This window comes from Ranitomeya imitator, chromosome 6 (genome assembly GCF_032444005.1).
Source record: "Ranitomeya imitator isolate aRanImi1 chromosome 6, aRanImi1.pri, whole genome shotgun sequence".
NCBI lineage: Eukaryota > Metazoa > Chordata > Amphibia > Anura > Dendrobatidae > Ranitomeya > Ranitomeya imitator.
In genome coordinates, this window is record NC_091287.1 from 576,795,417 (window position 1) to 576,816,972 (window position 21,556).

Consider the following 21,556-nt stretch of genomic DNA (forward strand, 5'->3'; position numbering starts at 1 on the left):
TGTGGTCTTTTTGCTACTCTTTTTCTTTCAGTCTTAAAAGTTTTGGTCCAGGGATGTTTTTTTAAATAATGGATGTATGATAGCATGTTTAAACAGGAGGGAAAGATACCTGAAGAGAGAGAGAGAGAGGTTGAATATTTTTGTTAGGTGAGTGGTGACAGCTGGGGAAAGGGAGGAGATGTGAGGGAATAGGGTCACTGATGCAAGTAGTAGGGCGAGAATATGCAAGGAGCAGGGTAAGTTCTCCTTCTGTGACTGTTTTAAAGACAGAGAGTGAGCGAGATGCGTTAGGGGAGGGAGGACAGTGCATGGTATGAGGGGATTGGGAGAAAATTTGTCAGATATGGTCAATTTTGTCTTTGAAGTAATTGGACAGGTTGTCAGGGCTCAGATCTGTATTCGGGGCCTGCAATCTTGGATTGAGGAGGGAATGAAAAGTGTCAGACGTACCCATGTCAGCCCATAGATGACCTATGTATAGCATCCTCATAGGAGCCGCGACCACAACGCTGAGTGCAGAACAGGAGTTTTATCTCATGCTCCTTAGATAAAGGTGATTATTATTGGGATCATATTATACAGTGGATTGTGAAGCAGACGCCGTACACAGCCACACTGCACGGGCAACTCCAGTGTTCACTAGCATGTTCCTCAGTGCTACAATGATCTCACAGTAACATGTCCTTGTTCTGTCTCTTTCAGACAATTGCTTCCATATTGATCAAGACACAAGAAAACCAACAACCATGGAGCGAAAAATCAGTCACTCAATGAAGCAAAGCATGTCAAGTCATTCCATGAAACAGACGTCTGGCAAGGTGGAGTCTCATCATTCATCTCATGCTACGAGTTGCCATTCGGAGACCAGGCATGGTGTTGAATCCAGCAAGCAGCTTTGCGTTGAAGGTTCCGGAGCCCACCATGCTGTTGAAGCTCATGCAGCTCACCATACTCACGGAGCTCACCATGCTCAAGGAGGAATCCATGTTGTGGAAGCTCATCATGCTCATGGAGCTCACCATGCTCAAGGAGGTGTCCATGTTCTTAAAGCTCATCATGCTCAAGGAGCTCACCATGCTCAAGGAGGTGTCCATGTTCTTGAAGCTCATCATGCTCACGGAGCTCATCATGCTCAAGGAGGTGTCCATGTTCTTGAAGCTCATCATGCTCACCATGCTCAAGGAGGTGTTCATGTTTTTGAATCTCGTCATTCTCATCATGCTCATGGAGCTCACCATGCTCAAGGAGGTGTCCATGTTCTTGAAGCTCATCATGCTCACGGAACTCATCATGCTCAAGGAGGTGTCCATGTTCTTGAAGCTCATGGAGCTCACCATGCTCAAGGAGGTGTCCATGTTCTTGAATCTCATCACGGAGCTAATCATTCTCATCATTCTCATGGAGTTCTTCATGCTCACAGATCTCACCAAGGTCATGAAGCCCACAAAGTTCTTGAGGCTTCCCAAGCTTTCGAAGCCAACCTTGCAGATCAAGCTGACATAAATGAATCCTTGAGCCTTCAAGAGGCACTAGGAACCACTGAACCTGCCAAAGTCTCCCCCAGCATTGGAGGTTTCATAGCAGCTAAACCAAAGGAGAAAGTGAGCCTCTACCAGGCTTTACTGAAAAATCTTGTGCCAGAGGAGGTCGCTGTGGCACTTCTGGAAGCCCAGGCTGCCACTGGTGGCATTATCCAGCTGTCAGGTAACCAGAAACTAACTCTAGATGCAGCTGTACAACAAGGCGTTGTCGGACCAGAGTACCAACCAAAACTGATTATTGCAAACAGTGCAGCGCTGGGCTACAAAGACAAAGAAGAAACCATATCTCTGTATCAAGCGTTCAAGAAAGGTTTGGTTAGTAAAAGTGATGCCACACGTTTCCTGGAGACACAAATAGCCACTGGTGGGATCATAGATTATGTGAGTGGCAACCGTGTATCTGTACCTGAGGCTCTGAAGCTCAACTACATAGATGAACATCTTCTGAAAACGGTTACCGAAAGTTCTCTGCTGGCCAAGTTGTACCTTAATCCCAACACACAAGACTACTCAACATACCAGGAACTCCTGTCCAAATGCTCAACAGATGCCGACACAGGGCTGCTCCTTCTTCCACTACAAGAAACTTTGCAAGGACTGAGGAAGTCCGTAACATATGAGCAACTCTTCAACGCCAAGATCATTAACCAAGTTCAGTATGACGAAATCATTCAAGGCAAGCTGACCATACAAAGCCTGGGAGGACTACAAGATGTGCAGCAATATTTGCAAGGTCAGGCAAGCATTGGGGGAGTCTACATAGAAAGCATAAAAGAAAAAATGAGTGTGTATCAAGCCATGAAGAAAAACTTCCTTCCATCGGACATCGCAGTTGCTCTTCTGGAAGCCCAGGCTGCCTCTGGCTTCATTATTGATCCAGTAAATAATAGACGATTCACCGTCACTGAGGCCATTCAGGAGGAAATAATCGGACTCGAGCTCCAAGAGAAACTACTGACAGCTGAAAGAGCAGCAGTTGGATTTAATGACCCCTACACTGGTAACAAGATTTCACTATTCCAAGCTATAAAGAAAGAATTAATTGACAAAAAGTTGGGTGTTAACTTGCTCGAAGTCCAAATTGCAACCGGAGGCATCATTGACCCACTCCACGGCTTCCATGTCCCATTAGATGTTGCCTACCAGCGTGGCTTATTTGATAAAGATTTGGCTAAAGTAATATTTGCCCCAAAAAATGACACTCGTGGGTTCCTGGACCCCAACACTGATGATTTACTAACTTACCAGGAATTGCAGAAGCTTTGCAAGATGGACCCAGACTCAAATACTTTAATCTTTTCTGTGAAAATCGCACTCAATGCCTTAAGAGGAAAAGTTACAAGTGCTGAACTGCTGGACTCAAAGATCATTGATAAGACCACTTATGAAGATCTACAGCAGGGCAAGATATCTGTCCAAGATGTTGCTGCACAGGAGAATGTAAAACGATACCTTCAGGGAACTGGGTGCATCGCGGGAGTGGCCCTAGTATCTACTAATGAAAGAAAAAGCATTTACCAAGCAATGAAAGAACATCTTCTTATGCCGGGGACCTCTATGGCCTTGTTAGAAGCTCAGGCCGCTACCGGGTATCTGATCGACCCCGTAAAGAATCTGAAATTCTCTGTGGAAGATGCTGTGAAAAATGGACTGATTGGGACAGAGGTCTATGAAAAACTTCTATCTGCTGAAAAAGCTGCCATTGGATACAAGGACCCTTCCTCTGGAGAAAAACTTTCCCTATTTCAAGCCATTAAAAGGGGATTTGTGGAGCGGAACCATAGTATCCACCTCCTGGAAGCCCAGCTTGCTACTGGTGGAATTATAGATCCTTCAAAGAAGCATCGTGTCCCAGAGGAGGTGGCCTACACACGCGGCTTCTTTGACCAAGAAACTAATAATTCTCTTCTTGAGCCCACAAATGACTTCAAAGGATTTTTTGATCCAGGTGCAAAGCAAAACCTAACCTATGGACAATTACTGGAGAGATGCTTGATTGACTGTCATACGGGACTCTACCTGATTCCAGTGTTTGACAATACCCACGATGCCCTGAAGACGCCACACTCCTTTGTAGATTACCAAGTCAAGAAAACCTTGGAGCAGATAAAACTGACGGGAACATATGGGAAATTTAAAGGGCGAGTGGTTACAATGTGGCAGCTTCTGTTCTCAGAATATTTTACCATGGAGTTCAGAGACTCTCTCTTTAGACAGTATAAATCCGGGAGTCTCACTTTACAAGACTTGTCCAGCAAAGTCGATGGTGCCATTCAAACTTTGATGTCCTCTGCTAAAATTACTTTTGCAGGACTGAGGGAAGCTGTTACACCCGGGCAACTGCTTGAGTCCGAAATTATCGACAAGGATTTGTTCCAAAAGTTGCAACAAGGAGAAGCTTCCGCGAAGGATGTGGTCAATATTGATACGGTCAAAAAATATCTGCAGGGTACCGGGAGCATCGGCGGACTGCTCTTAACTGATACTCAAGAAAAGATGAGCATCTATCAAGCTAGGAGAAAGGGCTTACTAAGGCCTGGAACTTCCTTAATCCTTCTTGAAGCTCAAGCAGCAACAGGTTTTATAATTGACCCTGTAAAAAACCAAAAATATTCTGTTGATGAGGCCCTGAAGGCGAATATTATTGGTCCAGAATTCTATGAAAAGCTTCTGTCTGCAGAAAAATCAGTCACTGGTTATAAAGATCCATACACTGGAGAAGTCATTTCTCTGTTTCAGGCCATGAGCAAGGACTTAATTGTCAAGGATCATGGGATTCGACTTCTTGAAGCTCAAATTGCCACAGGAGGAATCATAGACCCCATCAACAGCCATCGAATTCCTGTGGAAGTTGCTTACAAACGAGGATATTTTGACAAGAAAATGAATGTGATTCTCTCCGATCCAAGCGATGACACTAAGGGCTTTTTTGATCCAAACACCAATGAAAACTTGACTTATCTGCAGCTGAAGGAAAGATGCATCACTGACCCTTCCACCAGCCTTTGTCTTCTGCCATTGCAGAGCAGAAAGCGTCAGCTCAATATCAACTCGTACATCAAAGATTCCTTCAGAAACTTAGAGATTTTTGTAAGATATGGAAGATTTAAGGGGCAGACTGTCTCAGCCTGGGTTCTGATAAATTCTGAGTACTTCAGTGAATGGAGAAGAAGAGAGATTCTAGAACAGTTTAGACTGAAGAAACTGACCATCGAACAAGTTGTCATATGGATTGAGGAAGATATCAAGAAATGGACTGAAATCTGTGTCCCCGCACTGAGGGGACAGGTGAATATTCACGACTTGTTGGAATATGAGATCCTTGACAAAGACCTATTTGAACAAGTTTTAGAGGGTAAAATTACAGCAGATGATGTCTTTAAGATGGAGAATGTTCAGAGGTATCTAAGTGGATCTGGTGTTCTTGGTGGGATTCTCATTCAACCCTCTAACCAAAGAATCAGTTTCTATGAAGCAACACAGAAGAATATCCTGCAGCCTAGTACAGTTCTTCCACTACTAGAAGCCCAGGCAGCCACTGGAAATATCATCGATCCCGTGAACAACCAAAGACTGTCTGTAGATCAAGCCCTCAAAGCTGAAGTCATTGACCCACATATTTACAACAGGCTTATCTCTGCAGAAGAAGCCGTCACTGGCTACAAGGATCCAATTTCAGGAAAGAAAATCTCTCTCTTCCAAGCCATGCAGAAAGGCCTCATAGAAGAAAAGCATGCTAAGCAGCTCTTGGAAGCACAACTTGCCACTGGTGGAATAATCGATCCTATACACAACTTCCACCTCCCAAATTCCGTGGCCAGAAAACTCGGCTATATTAATGAAGAAGTACATGAAAGCTTGTCTAACCCTACCGATGACTCAAAGTCCTTCTATGACCCGAACACCAAAGAAAACGTTACCTACTCTGACCTCCTCAGTCGATCACAGAAGGATGAATCCACTGGCATGTACTTGCTTCCATTGCCCCAACACTTTGCTGAAGTTACAGTGCAGAACATTTATACTGATGAGGAGGTACACCAAGTGTTCAAGAACACCCAAGTGGAAGAAAGAAATATGACAATTTGGCAATTGATTTACTCCGGATACTTCACTGAAGAGCAAAGAATTGAAATTCTGATAAAATATAAGTCAAAGAAAGTGACCCTGGAAGAGCTGATTAGAGAAATTTTGCAAATCGTCAAGAACAATGAAATTAGGATGACAACTCATTTAAGTTTTCAAGGACTGCGAGGAAGCGTGCCATTGGTATGGCTCCTGGACCTGGGGATTATCCCACAGAAAACCTTCGATGAACTGGTTCAAGGGGTCAAGTCCATTGAGGAAGTCTCTCAAATGAGCAATGTAAAAAAATATTTGCAAGGCACCGGATGCATCACCGGCATTTTCCTACCATCATCACAGGAGAAGATGAGCATTTATCAAGCCATGAAAAAGAACCTCATCATGCCTGGTGTTGGTATAATGCTCCTAGAAGCTCAGGCTGCGACTGGGTTCATCATTGACCCAGTAAAGAATGAGAAATATACAGTGGACAGTGCTGTGAAGTCTGGTGTTGTTGGGCCTGAACTTCATGAAAAACTCCTGATTGCAGAAAGTGCGGTGACGGGATACATTGACCCTTACACAGGCAACAAGATATCGCTGGCTGAAGCAATAAACAAAAAACTTATTCCAAAAAAGGATGGACTACCACTCCTGCAAGCTCAGCTAGCTGGCGGAGGAATTGTAGATCCTATTCATGGTCATTATGTTCCCCTGCAAGTCGCATACAAAATGGGGTTTCTGGACGAAGAACTGTCCAAACAAACAGACTCTCTGAACATTTACTTTGATCCAAACACAAAAGAAAAACTGAGCTACCAGCAACTGAAAGAAAGATCTTACACCGACTCGGAAACTGGTTCTTTGCTTCTGTCTCTTTCGGAAAGTGCGGCAACATGTGCCGAACAACACGTCACTGATGTATTAAAATCGGTTATGGTCACCGTCAGTGTTGGAAGATTCAATGGCCAAAGCGTATCTCTGTGGGAACTTCTGAATTCAGAGTATGTGAGTGTCGATAAGCTGAAAGAACTACTACTCCTTTACAAAAACAGCAGCTCGGAGGCTCTACAGGAGATCATAAAAACTGTCACCACCATCATCGAGGAAACCGATGCAAGCAGCACCAAAATCAAATTTAAGGGGTTTCGCAAACAGGTATCTGCAAGCGACCTCTTCCAGTCAAATGTCATAGACAAGCAAACTCTGGATGACCTTAACTTGGGTAAGAAAACCATTGTGGAAGTGACAGAGATGGACAACGTGAAACGCTATCTACAAGGTACAAACTGTATTGCAGGAATTCTCCTACAGTCCACCAACACCAAGATGAGTATATATGAGGCAATGCTGAAACGTATCCTGAGGCCTGGAACTGCGCTGGTCCTCTTAGAAGCTCAGGCAGCCACTGGGTTCATAGTGGATCCAGTAAAGAATAGGAAGCTATCGGTAGACGAGGCTCTGACTGAAGGCTTGATAGGGCTTGATGTGCATGCTAAGCTGCTCTCTGCTGAACAAGCAGTAACCGGTTACACTGATCCATATACAGGAGACAAGATTTCCCTGTTTCAAGCCATGCAAAAAAAAATAATAGTTGAATGTCATGGAATCCGTCTACTAGAGGCTCAGATTGCCACCGGAGGTATTATTGATCCAGTGCATAGTCACAGAGTTCCTGTAGAGGTTGCCTATCAACGTGGTTACTTCAATGAGGAGATTAATCGAATCCTTTCAGATCCCAGTGATGATACTAAAGGTTTCTTTGACCCAAACACTCACGAGAACCTTACCTATCTTCAGCTAGTAGAGCGATGCATCCCAGACCCTGAAACTGGATTGTATCTGCTACAGGTGGTAAAGAAAGGAGAAAACTACTTCTATATCACTGACCAAATGAAATCCGATCTAACCTCAAGACACATCAGACTGCAGGTCGGAAAATTTGCCAATCGAACAGTGACAGTCTGGGAAATCCTCTCTTCCCATTATTTTACAGAGCTCAAAAGGAGAGAATTGATAAAACTGTACACATTGGGTGTGCTGAACATAGAATATCTGATCTCCAGCCTCACCACCATCATCGAAGAATATGAAGCCAAAAGTAGTATCCTGAAATTCCAAGGACTCAAGGGCGAAGTGAGCGCTACGGAGTTGTATAACGCGGACATCATTGACGAAAAGACCATAGATGACCTGAAGCAAGGCAGAAAAACTATACAAGCTGTGTCTCAACAAGAGAATGTTAGGAAGTACCTCCGAGGAACTGGTTATATAGCTGGAATTCTAACCTTGCCCAACAATGAAACCATAAACATTTTTGAGGCTATGAAGAGAGATATTATATCCAGAGACATTGGCTTGAAACTTCTGGAGGCTCAAATCTCAACAGGATTTATGGTCGATCCCTCAAATAATCAGACCATCAATATACCCGAGGCATTGTCTGCAGGTCTCATTACTGAGGAAGATCAGCATCATCTTGACATTGCTGAAAAAGCATTTTATGGATTTACTGATCCAGAATCTGGAGGAAAAATCTCGCTCTTCCAAGCAGTCAAGAAAGGAATCATACCAAAAGAGCAAGGAATCCTACTTTTAGAATCCCAGCTGTCTACTGGGGGCATCGTCGATCCCATTAACAATTACAGACTTCCTTTGCATGTGGCCTACAGAAAGGGTTATTTGGATGAAGACTTCTACATTATGATTTTAAATTCTGTTAGCGGAAAGGGGAGATTTGTGGACCCCAATACCCATGAAAGAATTACATACAAAGACTTATTGGAGCGATGTGTCAAAGATGCAAATACCGGAATGTACCTATTGCAAGTCGCAGAAAAACGTGATGACTACTTCTACATTGATGAACCAACTAAAAACATTCTGGTAGCAACCGCCGTGAAGATGAATGAAGGCAAGTTCAAGGGCCAAGATATTTCACTATGGGACCTCTTAAGCTCAACTTACATTTCGGAAGAAAATCGAAAAGACCTAATAAAGAAATACAAGTTGAAGACCTCAACTACAATTAATGAGATAGCAAGTAGAATTCTGTCAATTATCGAAGACAAGGAGAAAGGTCAGAATGACATCTGGTTCCAGGGACTGAGGAAACAAGTGACTGCAGCAGAACTGTTTGATGCGGGTATAATCAGCAGAGAGACTCTGGATGGATTACAGCAGGAGCCAAAGACGGTGGTGGCAGTAGCAAAGACGGACTCAATTAAAAGATACCTCGAGGGAAGCAGCTGCATTGCTGGCGTACTTATTCCATCAACGCAAGATCCCACCAAAAATGAAAAGTTGAACATCTATGATGCCATGCTGAGACGCTTACTAAGACCTGGAACAGCTCTGGTCTTGCTGGAAGCGCAGGCAGCGACTGGCTTTGTAATCGACTGCGTACGAAACAAGAAACTTTCAGTCGATGAAGCTTTACCAGCTGGAGTAATTGGTCATGAGATCTATGAAAAGCTTCTAACTGCAGAAAAAGGAGTGACTGGCTACACAGACCCCTACACCGGTGACAAAATCTCCTTGTTCCAAGCCATGCAGAAAGATTTAATTGTAAAGGAACATGGCATTCGCTTACTGGAAGCCCAGATTGCTACTGGAGGCATTATTGACCCTGTTCACAGCCATCGTGTCCCAGTGGAGGTTGCATACAAACGAGGTTACTTTAATGAAGAAATGAATCAAATCTTATCTGACCCTACTGATGACACAAAGGGATTCTTTGATCCTAACACTCATGAAAACCTCACTTACCTTCAGCTCCTCCAGAGATGCACTCAAGACCCAGACACTGGATTGTACATGCTGGAATTAAAACCCAGCAGATTCTCTATATCCCAGGCCCAAACTACATTAAACACCAGGATGATTCAAGTCACGTCCGGAGAATTCAAAGGAAAGAACATTTCAATTTGGGAGTTCCTAAACTCTGAACACATTACGAAGGAGAAAAGAGAGGAGCTGCTGAAGAAATATGAATCTGGAATATTGACTATTCAAGACATTATAACTATAGTCCTCAAAATCAATACAGAAGAGATGGTAAATGTGTCCCAAGTCGATACAACAGACTCGTCTAATCAAGAAGTCCATCTTCAGGAGAACCTCAAGGCGGAGGTAGTGGATGTACCTGTGGGTGACTTCCAAGGACAGAGTATATCATTGTGGGATCTTCTAAATTCACGTTACTTCTCAGAACATAAAAAAATAGAAATCCTTCAGAGGCTGAAATACGGGACGTTAACCATTCAGGAAATTATTACATATGTCATTAAAGTCATTACGGAGGCCGAGACGATCAAGACTGATACCTTCCAACAAAAGGTAGCAGTGACTGTAGAAGCATCGAAGGAAGCGGAGACATCTAGACAAGATGATGAAATTCAAAAAGCTCTGCAAAGCATAAGTATGCACATTGAGCGAGGGCAGTATGCAGGACAGGAGGTTTCCGTGTGGGATCTTATTCACTCCAGACACATCCCTCACGAGACGCAACATGAACTGTTAGAAGATTATAAGGCAACAGTCAAAGACATCATGGAGATGGTCTTACAGTTAATTAAGGAGGCCGATGAGGCACTGAAGCTCCAATATAATTTGAAAGAGGAAGCTTATAAGACTTTGCAGACTGTCAAGATTGAAGTAGCTGAAGGCGAGTTTAAAGGGCAGACCCATATCCTGTGGGATCTATTGATGAGTAAGTACTTTTCGGAGGAGAAGAAGCTGGAGCTTCTCAATCAATTTAATTCTGGGGCGATTACTGTAGACAAACTGATCAAAATAATCATCACAGTTATTTCTGAGACAGAAGAACGTAGCAGAAAATTAAAATTTAAGGGCCTCAGAAGACAAATCACAGCAACCGAACTTGTAACATCGAAAATCATTGACCAGGATGTGCTGACAGAACTGGCTCAAGGAAGAAAGACTTTAGAAGAGGTGACCCAAATGGACAGCGTAAAGAGATACTTGGAGGGGACAAGCTGTATAGCAGGAGTGCTGGTACCATCTCTAAAAGATCCTTCAACAAAAGAGAAGATGACTATATATAATGCCATGTTAAAAAATATTCTTAGACCCGGGACCGCACTCGTTTTGCTAGAAGCTCAGGCAGCAACTGGATTTGTTATCGACCCAGTAAATAATACTAAACTTTCTGTGGATGAAGCTGCTGCCACTGGTCTAATTGGTCCAGAACTTCACAAAAAGCTGTTGTCAGCAGAAAAAGCTGTAATTGGGTACAATGACCCTTACACCGGAGATAAAATTTCCCTCTTCCAAGCCATGCAAAAGGAACTGATTGTAAAAGAGCATGGCATCCGCCTCCTGGAGGCCCAGATTGCCACAGGAGGCATCATTGACCCAGTGCACAGTCATCGTCTTCCTGTGGAAGTTGCTTCTAAACGTGGCTACTTCGATGAAGAAATGAATCATATCCTTTCAGATCCTACAGATGACACTAAAGGTTTCTTTGACCCAAATACTCATGAAAATCTTACCTATCTTCAGCTGCTTAGTCGATGCATTCAAGATCCAGATACTGGACTCTACATGCTGGAAATGAAAGACAAAGCCACCTTGGCCACTGAAAAGATCTTGGAAGCTGTCTTGGCAACAAAAAATGTTGAAGTTAAAAGTGGCCAATTCATAGGCCAGAAGAAATCCATTCAGGAGCTCCTTCAGTCTGAATATTTTACAGAAGAAAAGAGACAAGAGCTCCTGAAAAAATACAAATCCAGAACTATAACAGTAGAAGAACTTACTACAACTGTTGTAAAGACCATCGGGGAAAGAAAACCGAAAACAACCAGGCAGATTGAGAGTGGATCCAGCACAACACAAACAGAAAAGCGGGAAGGGAAATTAAAATCTGAGTTAGGGCTGGTCACAAAGGGAAAGTTCCAGGAACAACAGGTCTCTGTGGCTGAAAAGAAAGTAGTTACTTCTGAAGAGGTCGATGGTGTCTTGTCTATTCCAGATAAAGTGGTCAAGTCTGAAATACAGATGGTTACTAAAGGAAAGGTCCAGGAGAAAAGGGTCTCCTTAACCGAAGAGCAGATTGTGAATTCTGAAAAGACTTATGGCGCCTCGTCTTTGCCAGAAAAAACAATAAAACCCGCTATCGATGGAGACCTTCATAAAACGTTAAATATATTCACCGTTCATGTCCAAAAAGAAGAATTCCAAGGTAAGATAGTGTCTCTTTGGGATATCCTCCACTCCAAATACATCTCAGAACAGCAGAGAAATACCCAGCTAAACAAATACCAGATATCTTTAGACAAAGTGAAGCAAACCATTGTAAAATTAGTTGAAGGTTCAGAAACAAAATGTGTCAGAGATATACAACGGGAATTAGAAAGTAGCTTTACTATGGTCACTGTCGGAAAATTCAAGGAGCAAAACCTTTCTGTCTGGTTTCTACTTCAGTCAAAATACTTCAGTGAGGAAAAGAGAAAAGAACTGCTAGAGAAGTACAGGTTGGGGGCATTAACCTTGGAGGAACTTCTGAAAACCATTACAGTAATTATTGAAGAGACGGAAAGAAGTCGCAATTTAAAATTTAAGGGTTTCCGGAGACAGGTGACAGCCACCGAACTTCTGCAATCTGAAATCATTGATCAGAATACTCTGAATGAGTTGACTGAAGGCAGTAAGACCGTCGAGGAGGTCACTAAGATGGACAATGTGAAGAGATATCTTGAAGGAAGTGGCTCTATCGCTGGTGTGTTTGTGACCTCCAAGAAAGATCCCTCACAAAAAGAAAAGGTGACCATTTATAAAGCCATGCTGAATGGGAGACTAAGACCTGGAACGGCTTTGATTCTCCTCGAAGCTCAAGCAGCTACTGGATTTGTGATTGACCCTATTGAGAACAAGAAGCTTTCTGTAGATGAAGCTTTAGATGCAGGACTGATTGGACGGGAGATTTATGATAAACTCCTGTCAGCAGAAAGAGGAGTTACTGGCTACAAAGATCCCTATACGAATGAGAAAATCTCACTATTCCAAGCCATGAAAAAAGAGCTGATTGTGAAAGATCATGGAATCCGCCTTCTGGAAGCCCAGATAGCCACAGGAGGCATCATCGACCCAATACACAGTCACCGTGTCCCTGTGGAGGTCGCATATAGGCGAGGTTACTTTGATGAAGAGATGAACCAGATCCTTTCTGATCCCAGCGACGATACAAAGGGATTCTTTGATCCGAACACTCATGAGAACCTCACCTACCTTCAGCTCCTCCAGAGGTGTGTGACTGACCCAGACACGGGTCTCAGGTTGTTGGATATCAGTGGGAACAAATTTCCTTCCACTCAGATTGGCATAGAAAGTATATTGAAGTCCAGAACAATTACAGTCACACAAGGTCGCTTTAAAGGAAAAGATATCGCCATCTGGGAGATTCTCAATTCTGAAAACATTTCAGCAGAGAAAAGAGAAGAACTGATAAGAAAGTACAAATCTGGGACTTTATCTCTTGAAGAACTTATCACTGTACTCCTAAAAATCATTCAAGAAACTGAGATAACCTCATCCACAGACCGTCCAGTCATCACTGAGACTAAGAAACTGAAAACTTTGACTGCTCAGCAAGATATGGCGGCAGAGCTGCTAATAAAGGCTGATCCCACTGTACAGGAGGAAGGAATCCAGAAGGCTCTAGAAAGCATCCACATCGAAGTAAAAAAAGGACAGTATGCTGCACGGCCGATGTCTCTATGGGATCTCATTCACTCCAAATACATATCGGAGACTAAAAGGCAAGAACTTCTAGGCAACTACAAGTTAACTGTCGAAGACATACTGCAGATAGTTACACAGTCTGTTGAAGAGTTTGAGCAAAAAAACATCAAGTCAACCATTGAAGCAGAAGGCAAGCCAAAGGCAGAAAGAAGCAGATCCATCACAACACAAGAACAGGAAGATCTCCTGAAGTCTGAATTGGTGGAGGCCTCCAGAGGAATACTCCATGGACAAAAGGTCTCAGTTTGGGAACTCCTGCATTCTGAATTCATCACCGAGAGTAAAAAGAATGAGATCTTACAGAATTATTCATCCGGGGTCTGGAATCTGGAGCAGATCATAAGAATTATCACAACTACTATTGAGAATACAGCCTCTGATGAGACTATCAGACTTACTAATGGTGAACTCCACAAAGCTCTGAATGTCATCTCTGTAAACCTCATAACTCACGAATTCCAAAAACAAAGACCATCGCTATGGAAAGTTCTCCACTCCAAGTATCTCTCAGAAGGCAAGAGGAAGGAACAGCTGAGCAAACACCAGGTCACTGTAGAAAAAGTGAAGCAAACTATCCTACAGTTAATAGATGATTCTGAACTTTGTAACAACCAAGAAATCCAAAATGAACTGGAGCTTAAATTCACTGAAGTAAGTTCTGGGGAATTTAAGGGACAGAATGTCTCTGTATGGTTTCTACTCTATTCCAAGTATATTACAGAAGAAAAGAGGCAAGAATTACTTCAGAAGTACAGATCGGGGACATTGACCTTGGAGGAACTTTTGAAAACTATTACAACAATAATTGAAGAGACAGAAAGAATTCGCAGCTTGAAATTTAAGGGTTTCCGGAGACAGGTGACTGCCACTGAACTTCTGCAATCTGAAATCATTGATCAGAATACTCTGAATGAGTTGACTGAAGGCAGAAAGACCGTCGAGGAGGTCACTAAGATGGACAATGTGAAGAGATATCTTGAAGGAAGTGGCTCTATCGCTGGTGTGTTTGTGACCTCCAAGAAAGATCCCTCACAAAAAGAAAAGGTGACCATTTATAAAGCCATGCTGAATGGGAGACTAAGACCTGGAACGGCTTTGATTCTCCTCGAAGCTCAAGCAGCTACTGGATTTGTGATTGACCCTATTGAGAACAAGAAGCTTTCTGTAGATGAAGCTTTAGATGCAGGACTGATTGGACGGGAGATTTATGATAAACTCCTGTCAGCAGAAAGAGGAGTTACTGGTTACAAAGATCCCTATACAAATGAGAAAATCTCACTATTCCAAGCCATGAAAAAAGAGCTTATTTTGAAAGATCATGGAATCCGCCTTTTGGAAGCCCAGATAGCCACAGGAGGCATCATCGACCCAATACACAGTCACCGTGTCCCTGTGGAGGTCGCATATAGGCGAGGTTACTTTGATGAAGAGATGAACCAGATCCTTTCTGATCCCAACGACGATACAAAGGGATTCTTTGATCCGAACACTCATGAGAACCTCACCTACCTTCAGCTCCTCCAGAGGTGTGTGACTGACCCAGACACGGGTCTCAGCTTTTTGGATATCAGTGGGAACAGATTTCCTTCCACTCAGATTGGCATAGAAAGTATATTGAAGTCCAGAACAATTACAGTCACACAAGGTCGCTTTAAAGGAAAAGATATCGCCATCTGGGAGATTCTCAATTCTGAAAACATTTCAGCAGAGAAAAGAGAAGAACTGATAAGAAAGTACAAATCTGGGACTTTATCTCTTGAAGAACTTATCACTGTACTCCTAAAAATCATTCAAGAAACTGAGATAACCTCATCCACCGACCGTCCAGTCATCACTGAGACTAAGAAACTGAAAACTTTGACTGCTCAGCAAGATCTGGCGGCAGAGCTGCTAATAAAGGCTGATCCCACTGTACAGGAGGAAGGAATCCAGAAGGCTCTAGAAAGCATCCACATCGAAGTCAAAAAAGGACAGTATGCTGCACGGCCGATGTCTCTATGGGATCTCATTCACTCCAAATACATATCGGAGACTAAAAGGCAAGAACTTCTAGGCAACTACAAGTTAACTATCGAAGACATATTGCATATAGTTACACAGTCTATTGAAGAGTTTGAGCAAAAAAACATCAAGTCAACCATTGAAGCAGAAGGCAAGCCAAAGGCAGAAAGAAGCAGATCCATCACAACACAAGAGCAGGAAGATGTCCTGAAGTCTGAATTGGTGGAGGCCTCCAAAGGAATACTCCATGGACAAAAGGTCTCAGTCTGGGAACTTCTGCATTCTGAATTCATCACTGAGAGTAAAAAGAATGAGATCTTACAGAATTATTCATCCGGGGTCTGGAATCTGGAGCAGATCATAAGAATTATCACAACTACTATTGAGAATACAGCCTCTGATGAGACTATCAGACTTACTAATGGTGAACTCCACAAAGCTCTGAATGTCCTCTCTGTAAACCTCACAACTCACGAATTCCAAAAGCAAAGACCATCGCTCTGGAAAGTTCTCCACTCCAAGTATCTCTCAGAAGGCAAGAGGAAGGAACAGCTGAGAAAACACCAGGTCACAGTAGAAAAAATGAAGCAAATTATTCTACAATTAATAGATGATTCTGAACTTCGTAATGACCAAGAAATCCAAAATGAACTGGAGCTTAAATTCACTGAAGTAAGTTCTGGAGAATTTAAGGGACAGAATGTCTCTGTATGGTTCCTTCTCTATTCCAAGTACATTACAGAAGAAAAGAGGCAAGAATTACTTCAGAAGTACAGATCCGGGGCATTGACCTTGGAGGAACTTTTGAAAGCTATTACAACAATAATTGAAGAGACGGAAAGAATTCGCAGCTTGAAATTTAAGGGTTTCCGGAGACAGGTGACTGCCACTGAACTTCTGCAATCTGAAATCATTGATCAGAATACTCTGAATGAGTTGTCTGAAGGCAGTAAGACCGTCGAGGAGGTCACTAAGATGGACAATGTGAAGAGATATCTTGAAGGAAGTGGCTCTATCGCTGGTGTGTTTGTGACCTCCAAGAAAGATCCCTCACAAAAAGAAAAGGTGACCATTTATAAAGCCATGCTGAATGGGAGACTAAGACCTGGAACGGCTTTGATTCTCCTTGAAGCTCAAGCAGCTACTGGATTTGTGATTGACCCTATTGAGAACAAGAAGCTTTCTGTAGATGAAGCTTTAGATGCAGGACTGATTGGACGGGAGATTTATGATAAACTCCTGTCAGCAGAAAGAGGAGTTACTGGCTACAAAGATCCCTACACGGATGAGAAAATCTCATTATTCCAAGCCATGAAAAAAGAGCTAATTGTGAAAGATCATGGAATCCGCCTTCTGGAAGCCCAGATAGCCACAGGAGGCATCATCGACCCAATACACAGTCACCGTGTCCCTGTGGAGGTCGCATATAAGCGAGGTTACTTTGATGAAGAGATGAACCAGATACTTTCCGATCCTAGTGACGATACAAAGGGATTCTTTGATCCGAACACTCATGAGAACCTCACCTACCTTCAGCTCCTCCAGAGGTGTGTGACTGACCCAGGCACGGGTCTGCATTTGTTAGATATAAGTGAAGAACAAAAAGTAAAATCCGTTCTACAGTCTAGAAGTGTTCAAGTCGATGTTGGCACATTTAAAGGAAAAGAAACATCTGTGTGGGATCTTCTATATTCTCAGTACATATCAGTGGAGAAACGAGAAGAACTACTGAAGAAGTATCGTGCCAGCACACTGACCATTGAAGAGCTGATGACCATCCTTATAACAATTATCACTGAAACTCATAGTCAATCTGTGTCCTCCGTAGAAAGCTCAATTAAACAGTCTTTTCAGTCTGTTACAGTAAAAATATCTACAGGGAATCTTCAAGAAGAATCCATGTCCCTCTGGGACCTTCTACATTCGAAATATATCCCGGAGGACAAGAGGGAAGAATTGATCGAGAAGTACAAGTCCGGAACATTGACAATTCAAGAAATCATCAACATTGTCTTATCCATGATTCATGGGTCCTCAAAAACTGAAGTGATTGTAAAGAAGGAGGTCAGAGTAACATCAGCTCCCATCCACTTCGACCATTGGCCTTCAGAACAGCAAGTCCAAAATGCTCTACTAGTAATTCCCAGTGTCTTGTCTGAAAAACAATCGCAGCGGGAGAGCGTTTCAGCCTGGGACCTTCTCAACAGCGAACAGTTGCCAAAGGATAAGAAGAATGAACTTTTACAGACATTTACAGCTTCTGTCAGAGAAGTTATAAGCACCTGTGGCAGCATCCTTAAAGACCCTTCAATCAAAGCTTCTGAATTTATTGCTATCAGTGGACAACAGCAAAAAACATTCCAGTCCTCCACATCCCTGGTCTCTGTAGGTCAGACTTTCACTAGCAGCTCATCAATTCTTGGAAGTGAAGCTGCTGGAACAAAGAGGGCCCAGACACAGGACTTTCTCAAGACCGTGGACCTCACACTGACCGTAGGTCAGCTCAAGGATCACAAAAGTTCTGTATGGGAATTACTGCATTCTTCATATGTTACACCTGAAAAGAAGAATGAACTCATAGAAGGGTATGAAAACGGAAGGCTGTCTCTTGCAGAGCTTATGAAATGTATCATGGAAATCTTTATGAAAGCTGAAGAAGCCACCTTAGAAGTTTCAAGTCATCATACCGTCACAGTATCATCTGAGAAGACAGATGCTGAGTATCCAGAGGCAATCCAGAAATCTCTGCAAGCATTTTCTCTTGATAATTATGGTGGTGAATTTGCTGGACGGAGCACTTCGCTGTGGCATTTACTACACTCTGCAGCCATTACCCAAACCATACGCAGGCAACTACTCACAAAGTACTACACCACGGTCAAAACCATTGTTACCACACTAATCAATGAAGTCCAAAGGAAAGCCTTCTCAATCAAGCCAGACACTGAGACGTTCCTCAAATCAGTCCAAGTACAGGTCAGCATCGGCGAATTCAAGTTAGAAGGCAAAACTCATTCTCTTTGGGATCTTCTTCACTCAAAGTATCTCACAGAAGACAAAAGAAGAGAGCTCATCGAGAAATATGAATCCAAATCCATAACATGGGAAGAAATGTTCAAAAATATTACTGCAGTCATAAAAGAAACTGAGGAGAAGAGTCGAAATATCAAGTTTTCTGGTTTACGGAGGCAAGTGTCAGCTTCTGAACTGCTGAAGTCTGAAATTATTGACCAGGACACGCTTTTACAGTTGGCTCATGGAACCAAATCCTTACAAGAAGTGACTCAGATGAATACTGTGAAGAGGTATCTGGAGGGAACCAAATGCATTGCTGGTGTTCTTGTTCCTTCTAAAGCTGACCCAACCGTCAAGGAGAAAATGAGCATCTATGACGCCATGCTGAAGCGCATATTAAGACCAGGGACAGCACTGGTTTTACTCGAGGCTCAAGCAGCCACTGGATTCATTGTTGACCCAATAAAAAATATCAAGCTCACCGTAGATGAAGCTGTAGCTAGTCGTGTATTTGGCAAAGAGCTTCACTCAAAACTCCTGTCTGCTGAGAGGGCTGTGACGGGCTACAATGACCCAACTACAAACCAGAAAATCTCATTGTTCCAGGCAATGCAGAAAGACCTCATTGTCAAGGATCATGGTATTCGCCTGCTGGAAGCTCAGATTGCAACTGGTGGTATTATTGACCCAGTGCACAGTCACCGTGTCCCCGTGGATGTGGCCTACAAGCGAGGCTACTTTGATGAGGTGATGAACCAGATCCTTTCCGATCCTTCTGATGACACCAAAGGTTTCTTTGACCCCAACACTCATGAAAATCTCACCTACCTGCAGCTGATCCAGAGGGCTGTCCAAGACGCTGATACCGGACTGCTCATGTTGGAGGTGGCCAACAAATAAAATCACCTCAACAAGTGTTCCTTATGAAAACTAAAAAAAAAAAAAAGGACCTTTAACCTCCTGTCCCTCAGGGTTTTACTAACAAAGGAAAACCACCCTACATTTTTTGGGTTTCTGCGACATCTGGAACTTTCTCTGAAGGGAAAACTGGTGTTTGGGCTTTTTGACTGTGGTTTACAGCTATACATCAGCAGGACTTGCTGAATTCTGCTTTATTAACATTTCCTTTTATTCCTTGATGCGAGAATCTAACAATTTTGCTTCCTAAAGAAATGACTGTATGACCTGAAGTTTGGTGTCCACTGTTAATTGTCAGAACTCATCTGCCTATTGAGCAGTGTAATCGGGGTTGGACGGGCCCAGAACGACCAATGTAAGCACTTCATGAAGATGCAACATTCGAGCCGCTGGTCTTGTTGGTTGTATTGGTAATTGTGCTGGACTTTCCTCCAGCGAGGTTCTCTGTTCCGGTCAAATCAAATCAATGTTGAAAGCAAGAAAAAGAAAGACTCCTGTCCCCTGTGCTTTATACTGCTTGTACTTAACATTTTGAATAAACTTGTAACTTTATTTTATCCAGTGACATCTCGCACATTTTTTTGCAGTTAAAGGCTTAATCCACAACTTGGACAACCCTTCTGAATCCCTGTTTCCTCCCAATAAAAATAACAAGTTATACTCCTCTCCGGTGCCATTCCGGCAATGTCTGCAATGTCTCCCAGTGCTCATGTGACATTATGTCACGTGATCCCGAGGACAATCAGCTATGGCTTCACTCTCAATCAAGACTTCTTGAGAAAATGAGAGCAGCTGCTGTCGCACTTCCTCCAGAGGTCAATTACGTCCCTGGGAGGGATCGTGTAGCCATCACTGATTGGCCACAGTGATCACGTGACATGGGAGAGCCACCGCTGAAAAGTCATCAGAGGCAAATATAAGTGTTGTTTTATTGGGAGTAATCCTAGTGACTTGGCAGCATCAGTCCTGGATCACTCTGTCCCTGGACTGCGCCGATTGTTTTGTTGACCTTTCATCCTGAGACTTTAGTTTGGACCTTGGTACTGGCACCAGTAAGGCTTACTGGGAGTATTGCCATCTCAAACACTTCTGACAAATTCACAAGCTTTACCATAAATGTGTGGCAATTGAGATCACACAGGCCCATGCTGTCCCCGTCCCCAAGCACCAGTTGGGATATATTGCTAATATTACCCCGGATGAAGGAAAGGAAGATTTACTACAAGACCAATATGTCTAATGATACCCTTGGCCTGCTGGGGTAAGTGACGGAGTAAGCAACTTTGTGCTCCATCACAACTCTTTAACAATATGGGTATCTTGAGAGCACTGATTCTGGTAACAACATAGCAGACAAGGCAGCCCATGACCAGACAGGTCCTTCTGGCATTTGCCAGATGGCCAGTCCGGCCCTGGTAGTAGCTGTGGATCCAACTGAAGGGCCATGCATCTGTCCCCAGAATGGGGCTGGACTGTGCAGTGCATCTGCCTGGGCTCCAACTGAGGAGCAGGAACTTCCTGCTCCTTTTTGGAGCTGTTGACCCAACCCCCTGGGTTAACCCCTTCTGTCTCTGCCCCTAACATACAGGCAAATACCAAAATGAGCCTTATCAAACATTACTAACACAGCTCAGAACATAGGAATTAAAGGGCAATACATTAATACACAAGGCATAAGAAATCCAGACATTACTAAAAGGGTACGCCGTCCGGGTACCACATAAGATGTAGTGGCCCAGCACATGGGAGAGGGACAGAAGCAATTAGGTTCTCCACCACCTCCTTACACCTGCATTAAGTATATTAATCAGGGCATCCCATCGAAGCAGAGAGGCCATGAGCTGGAGTCAGTCATGGCAGAGCAACCGTTATGGGGATCCGTATGAGTGGACCAGCTGCCATGGTGGAATGACAAAGCAGAGAAGACATCATGGAGGCCCCTCAATACAGGGAGGCAGTACTGGGGGACTGACCGAGCAGAGCTGCCACCACCACGGGCACTTGTAAGGGTGGAGAGACCATCATGGAGGCCTGTCTAAGACCGCATCAACATTTAGGGTGGAGCAACCGTCATCGGGGCCGGTATCTATCTTAATCTATTGTGCCCCCACTAGTGGGCTAAATCTAAGTCCTACACTTTCCCTATGTCTGTTTAATGCAAGAATATACAGCTCTGGCAAAAATTAAGAGACCACCACATCAAAACCCAGTCATGGGCAGCCCAATCTCCAGACCTGAACCCTAGCCATCAAACA

At 43.3% G+C, this 21,556-nt stretch overlaps 1 protein-coding gene across 2 annotated transcripts in view; it reads left to right on the forward strand.

Moving 5' to 3' along the window:
• Window positions 1-19,858, forward strand: part of LOC138643274 (epiplakin-like) — an 87,839-nt gene extending 67,981 nt beyond the window's left edge. For both annotated transcript variants that reach the window (XM_069732206.1, XM_069732205.1), the window contains exon 3: window positions 703-19,858. In XM_069732206.1, coding sequence (XP_069588307.1) covers window positions 747-19,283 — 18,537 coding nt within the window. In that variant the 5' untranslated portion in view covers window positions 703-746 and the 3' untranslated portion in view covers window positions 19,284-19,858. The remainder of the gene's footprint in view (window positions 1-702) is intronic.
• Window positions 19,859-21,556: the final 1,698 nt, after the last annotated feature.